This window comes from Chrysochloris asiatica, unplaced genomic scaffold (genome assembly GCF_000296735.1).
Source record: "Chrysochloris asiatica unplaced genomic scaffold, ChrAsi1.0 scaffold00084, whole genome shotgun sequence".
NCBI classification, from domain to species: Eukaryota; Metazoa; Chordata; class Mammalia; order Afrosoricida; family Chrysochloridae; genus Chrysochloris; species Chrysochloris asiatica.
In genome coordinates this window covers 2,694,379-2,700,736 of record NW_006408602.1, presented here as the reverse complement: position 1 = coordinate 2,700,736, position 6,358 = coordinate 2,694,379, and the positions used below count along the sequence as shown (strand labels likewise).

The window sequence follows — 6,358 nt, the reverse complement described above, 5'->3', positions numbered from 1 at the left end:
GATCAGTTCGGTTGCATAATAGATATTGGGAAGCTCGCTGGCAGGGAGCCTTAAGAGGCGAGAAGCTATCTCAGTTTTTCTCACTTAATCTTGGCTTCACGTCAGAAGCTGTGCAGCAGTGCAGTAGCACAGGGCCTGGCAAAACCTTTGCGAGCAAAGCGCCTTTTGTGTTGGGACGTGGCTTGCTATTGACACCTCGGCTGTTTCCAAGGCTGGATTTCCTATTGATTTCCCTCCTCCTCTGGTTCCTTAGGCTCGCGCGGCCGGACATTGTGGGTGTGCGTGTTGGATTTCTCCCGGATGCTCCCCGAATGGATGTCCCACCATCCCTTGCAGTGGAAGGTTGCTCCTTGGCGCAGTGAGTGAAGAACATGCAGGGATTGCTAATGGGTTTGGGAAGCGGAGACTCCTTCCTCTCTCTGTGACCATGCCGTGATCGTGTCTGTGGCCACCACTCGACGCATCCTCATTCCTGCCCGACTGGGGAGCCTAACGCTAGACCGGGGAAGTGGGTGCCGCGCGTGTGGGCACAGAAACACCATGAAGATTATTTCCCCGATTCTAAGTAATCCAGTCTTCAGGCGCACCATTAAACTCCTGCTCTGCTTACTGTGGATTGGATATTCTCAAGGAACTACACATGTATTAAGATTTGGTAAGATTCCCTGTCCCTCTATGGCAGCCGGATGTAAACAGGCGAGTGGCTCGCCTGGCGGTGAGCTCGCCTGCTGGTTGCTCCGTCATCTCTCGGGATTTTAAGTAACCTTCTGCTTTCCCTTTATTGCTTTCCCTTTTTAATGTTTAGCTGTGAAAGGATGAAAGAAGTGTCCGTGTGGCTGTGTTCGCTGATTACTTCTCCACAATAGCCTTTACTGATGGTAGTGACGCTTAGAGCCCGCCGCCTCTCCCTCCTGTCTTCCCGGGAACCTCTTGGGTTTGTCAGGCTGTAAGGACCGCGCGAACGTGAGCTCCGGGATTGTACAGCCCGCAGCTCTCAGGGCTGATGAGTTAATATCTGGTAACTCTTTGGCAAGTTGTGTGTGTCCGCTTGCGCTAGGAACCCTGGCAGGTCCTCACTCGCTAGAGGAACATTGCTTTTATCAGAGAGCTTTTGCGGGTAATGTCACCGCTTTTCCAGAACCTAGTGTCCTTAGCGAAGAGATCTTTTAAAAATATTGTAAGGTTCAAGGCTATACTTAACAAGGAGAGGCTGAAGTGAAATACCTTCATAATAAGAAGGCTTGTTGTATGTGGGTTTGTTTTGTTTTAAACTTGCTGAGTTTCCTTCCTCTTATACCCGATTTACTTCCAGTCCCAGACTAAAAAATGATTAATAGTGGTATTCAGAGGGTGATGAGGGTCGTATGTGTATTTGTGTGTGTGTGGTGTGTCTAAGTCTGCATTTTCATTTCGTACTAATGTGATGAAAGAGCCAAGATAGCTGTTGTGTTTTGGGGAAATCTGCCACTTTCCTATGGAATCAGGATTCTTTAGAGCTCAAAGGGAACATTGAACATGGGACTCCAGTGGGAACCCTGATCAGAAAGGTTTGCTTGGAGGAAATGAAGCGTGAACAACGCGCTGAGCTGCTCTGGATGACCAATGGAGTTTTAGTAGGAGCCTAACTAGTCAGAAAAAGTTCCCTAAAGTAGGTAAGAGTTAGAGAAGAGAACACCAGGAGGGGGGTGGGAGGAATAAATGTGCCCATTGCAGGCACCTCCTTTGACAGTTCAAGTGGATTTAGACCAAAGAGTGCAGGAAACCATGTAATCCCAAGTATGTGCCTTTGAGATCAAAGCAGATTCATGAAGTCACTCAGTCAAATTTAAATTGAAGAGCAAGTGACTGTCTGCATCTCCTATAAGGTCAATAGCATTCTCTCTCTCTCCTCCTCCCCCCTAATGCCTTTTCTTTAGCAAAATTTACTGTCTTTCCCAAGCCTTTGTGGAAGGACAGTAGGGGTGCTTTTCATATATTTTTAAAATAGAAAAAGAAAAATGAGCCAGGACTCCCTCCCCAAAATACACCTGGAGTCAAGAAGGCTGGCAATGACCAGTGACAATGGACTGATTATAGCTGAATTCCTACTGTAGTAGTTTTCCTGCTTTCTTCGTGCCTTTAGAAAGCAGTTGCTCTTAGCAACAAGCGTCCACAGGAATGCTTGTTTCTATGAACGGGATTAAACAGGTCTCTATATCACTGCAAGTGTCTGTGTGTGTTCAGTTCTGCTTCAACAACAGTGTTATATAGTCTGTAGTATAGCCCAGTATTTTGAGTAGTACAAACTATTTATTTGGAATACCAAGGTAGCTTCATATGTGCTTGTGAATGAGTGTTCAATGGTTAAATGTGTTTGAAGACTGGGTGGAATAAAAAGACTTTGTCCAGAAACTGTCACGGCTACGCTAAAGATTTAATTATGGCAGCACAATATTTGCTGAATCATTAGATTGTTACATTCGCTGATCATTTCATATCTTCATATTAAAAATCTTGGCGACTGTAGCAGAGTATGTAGCAGCTTTCTGAAAGAGCTGACACACACACAAAAAAAATACATTTTCCTAGACCAGTGCTAAGAATGTCTTCATGACACCTGGCAGAGACCTAACCACCTTGATACCTTAAACCATTAACCCGGTTTCTAGAAAATCGGTTATTTTCTTCATTAATTTCAAACATTTTCTATGGAAGTCTTTTTTTTTTTTTTTTTTTCCTGGTTTCTGACCTGAGTTGTGAGGGAGAACTGTGCACATTGTAATCACTGGAATATTTCCCTGTTGGGGCAGCTTTGATGCAGTGGTGGGAGTTTTGTTTTCTCCTGGGGAAAACATGTTTTAAGTGAAGTGGATGGTTGGTTGAGCGCTTATAAGACGCTTTTGAAAGGTTGTTTTTCAACTTTGGTTCAAAAGGCAAACCAGAACCTAATCTCCCTGGCCCAGTGCCTTGAAAGGGAAGAGGTTGGAGTTGCTGGTGGAGCAGCTGCCCCTGGGCGGCGAGCAGCCTTCTGCTGGTGAGACACGTTGCGTCTGCTGGGGAGGCAGCTCAGAGTGCCCGGATCCCGCCCCCCGCGATGCAAAAGCCGTCAGCCGCTGAGCGCCTCCGCCTTGGCGCTATGGCAACCACAGAACGGAGTAGGGCTGCAGCCTCAGCCCGTTTTCCCCACTGGTGGTAGAAATCCACTGCCACAGAGTTTCACCTCTCCGACTCCCTCTCCTCTCTCTTTCTTTCCATCACCCCCCCCACACCCACACACACCCACACACACATACACACACACACACACTATGGTTTTGACTCGTCCCTGCATCCTCCTATCACTGTCGTGGAGTGAGTAGCCAAGCTCAATGTGCGGATCCTCGCCGCGTTCCTTGGCACAGTGATCTCCTCTCTGTGTCCAAGAAAACTTCAGAACCTTCTGTCTACCCCCCAGCCCCGCCCAGCAAGTCGGTCAGCTAACAGCCCCCAAAGACGGGGACTTCTGCACGGAACCCTGGACGCTCTTCCAGAGCTTTTAAAGGCAGCTTGGAACTAGAATGGAAGAGATCTCTGGGTCAGCCAAAGGTCAGCTCCTGGTAGTAGGTAGTGGCCAGTTGGGTTTGTACAGCTTGATTTCTCCCCTGCGCCAACTCAGCGGGCATACGGTGGGTGAGCACGGTGGCTCTCGGACAGAGGGTCAATTCTCCTAGCTCTCATCCCAGGTCCAGAGGGACGTCCTCAGGCAGGTGTTTTCCTAGGCGAAGTCTGCAGCACCCCAGCCAGGACTCTCCCAGAAGACAGCCTTGCGCCCCGTGCTATGTAAATGAAGCATCTTTGTTTCACTGTAGCTGCTACCCGGGCTAGGTTTTTCGCTGGAAGAGGCGAAGGCGAGCTTCTTCGGTCTGTGGGGGCGTGGCCCCCATGTGGAGGTATCCCAGTTTAGCTGCAGAGTCTCATGGAGACCAGAATGTTTCTTTTGTCATTTTAGCCTGCCCTGCTCTTCAGGGTCTGTTCCGACCCCTGCCTCTAGCGAAATTTCAGCAGGCAAAGAAGTGTTCCAGCTTATAGGGTAGGAATTTGGAAGTGAGTACACGTGTTCTCTTAGGAATCACTTTCCAAGTCACCACTTGTTTCCGATGTTTGAAATCAAGACTGTTATTCAAAGTCCTTATTCGGATACGGATACGAATTTAGGACACCGGAAGCAATGACAGGAGCCCAAACTTTCTCCCAAACTCCTAGGAAGCTTCTCCAGGGTAGCCCTTTCTGAGGAGCTGAACATATGATAGATACTTGCGCATTCTGATATTTTGACGTAGTTTTTCTTTTAATAAGCACGCACAGCGAATGTCTTAAAAGTCTTCTTAGACGACGGCTTACCCCCAAGACACAGGCGGACCTCCTTGGCTGGCCAGCTTTCCTTGCTTGGCCCGCGATCAGCAATCTGAACTCACGGGGACGCTAACGTCAGCGAGCTCAGGGGCAGGCCAGATAGTAAACCCCACAGCGTTAGAGAGAACCGAAAAGAATCCGATGGAAATCTGTTTATTTGCTGGGTATTTTATGTGCTACCAGTTATAATAATTAGCAGCAGATGTACTACAGCATCGAGGAGTGTGAGTGAATTGACTGAGCTTAGAAGCCGCCACTCTCTACAAGTTCTTTGAAAGAGATTTCTCTTCCTTTGGGAGGTGAGGTGGGCGGGAGGGAGGAGTGGCCTTACATCTGGAAGCAGACAATTGACTCCCGGGAGGTGGGGATGGTGGAGTAAAAGCGGTTACTGTCTGTAACTGATAAAGTCGGAACACCTGCTCAGCTGAGCTGTGGAAAGTAAGGGAGGGAAATCTTTCCAAGGATCGCCAACACAACCATCACATTTTTTAAAAAGTTTTTTTTTCTCTCTCAAAAGTTCTTATTTTTAAAGCTTCAAAGAATAACTGTTACGTGATCCATCAACGGAGACGCCGTCATTTCAGAAAACGGCTTAGAAAAATGATCTTTTCGTCCTCTAGAAATAGCATCCCATCTCCTTCCAGACACATGGAACGCAACACATTTTCAGGCTTTGTGAGGTTGTCTTTCACAAGTGAACAAGAGTTTATATGTCAGTAGACATTTCTTCCGACAAGTTTTGCTTCTTGGTTTGATTCAAGTGATCATTGCCGTGTTGTGTTCCTTCCCTGAATTCTCAACTGACACTGTTTCAACATTTACTCAGCACAGCATAGTTAATGTGAGTTGCTCACACACAAAGGAGGCAAATCCTACTAAACAAACCCGGGGCATATCATAGATTATCAGAAGCTTTTCAAGTCTATTCACCATTAAACACAGGGTTGTCTATGAGAATAATGACATAATATTTGGTGTCATTTAATTATCATAATTTCTGATAATAAACATGTCTTCCTGTTTTGAGGTAGAGATTTTCCTGTGTTATTATAACCTTAACTACATGTATTCCTTGGGAATGGTCTTTGCCTGTTTTTGCACATCAGCGTAATAGAAAGTATTTGACTATTTTTTTCAATGCACTATTTAAAATCATCTATCTACTACATGTATAACTAGTAGGATTCTGGCGATCCTAGATTTTCCTCAGTGAAGTGGAAATGTTGATTGTTTTGCATTTTGGTAGTGAAGCTTTATCTTCTACAGGCTTTCAATTTGTAGTCCAGTTATCAAAGTACTAGAAGTGCTCCAAATGAATCTTAAACCCTAAATCTTAGTATGAAAGGTAAGGTCAAAAGCTCCTGGAAGGAAAGGAACTAGGTGCACATCATCATTATTGACTGGTGTAGATTAAACACAGAAAAGGAAGATTTTAATCTGATAACGTCATAGGGCTTCCTGTTTTTCATTGCTGCTTCTGCTGACAATTTTGTAAGGTAATTAAATTGGCTGATTGAAGTCACAGTGGTCATGGGACGATAAAGACCATTTGGATTTAATGGAATTTAAAACAACAGAGCACTGAACACAACTCTTACTGAACAAGAATTTTAATGGCCCATTCAGGGTGCTGACTAAATAGAACGCCCTTAACAAGTTTAATTGAAAGGGCAAGGCAGATTAGCACTATACAGTCTTTATGGCTGAAGACTGGAGAATTAAAATTATCCCTTTAAAAGACTCATTAATGCATTATCAAGATTTAATGTAGGTTAAATAAGCTTTCTTCAGACCTTTATCATATATTGTGAACCTAGGTTTAGGACCAAGTTTCACTAAGGAAACATTTTCAAGTACTAACTTAATAAATGGAATTAGAGATATCTCTTATTTCAAAAACAAAATGCATTTTGAATTCTTGGAAGGTGCATGTATACAGGATGTAGAGGATAAATGTTGATGCTGAGTCCTTTCTGTAAGTGAAAAA

The 6,358-nt window shown here is 45.0% G+C and overlaps 1 protein-coding gene across 3 annotated transcripts in view; it reads left to right on the top strand.

Annotated features, from left to right (window-relative positions):
* Positions 1-253: 253 nt before the first annotated feature.
* Positions 254-6,358, top strand: part of GRIK2 (glutamate receptor, ionotropic, kainate 2) — a 960,410-nt gene continuing 954,305 nt past the window's right edge. For all 3 annotated transcript variants that reach the window (XM_006865837.1, XM_006865838.1, XM_006865839.1), the window contains exon 1: positions 254-655. In XM_006865837.1, coding sequence (XP_006865899.1) covers positions 541-655 — 115 coding nt within the window. In that variant the 5' untranslated portion in view covers positions 254-540. The remainder of the gene's footprint in view (positions 656-6,358) is intronic.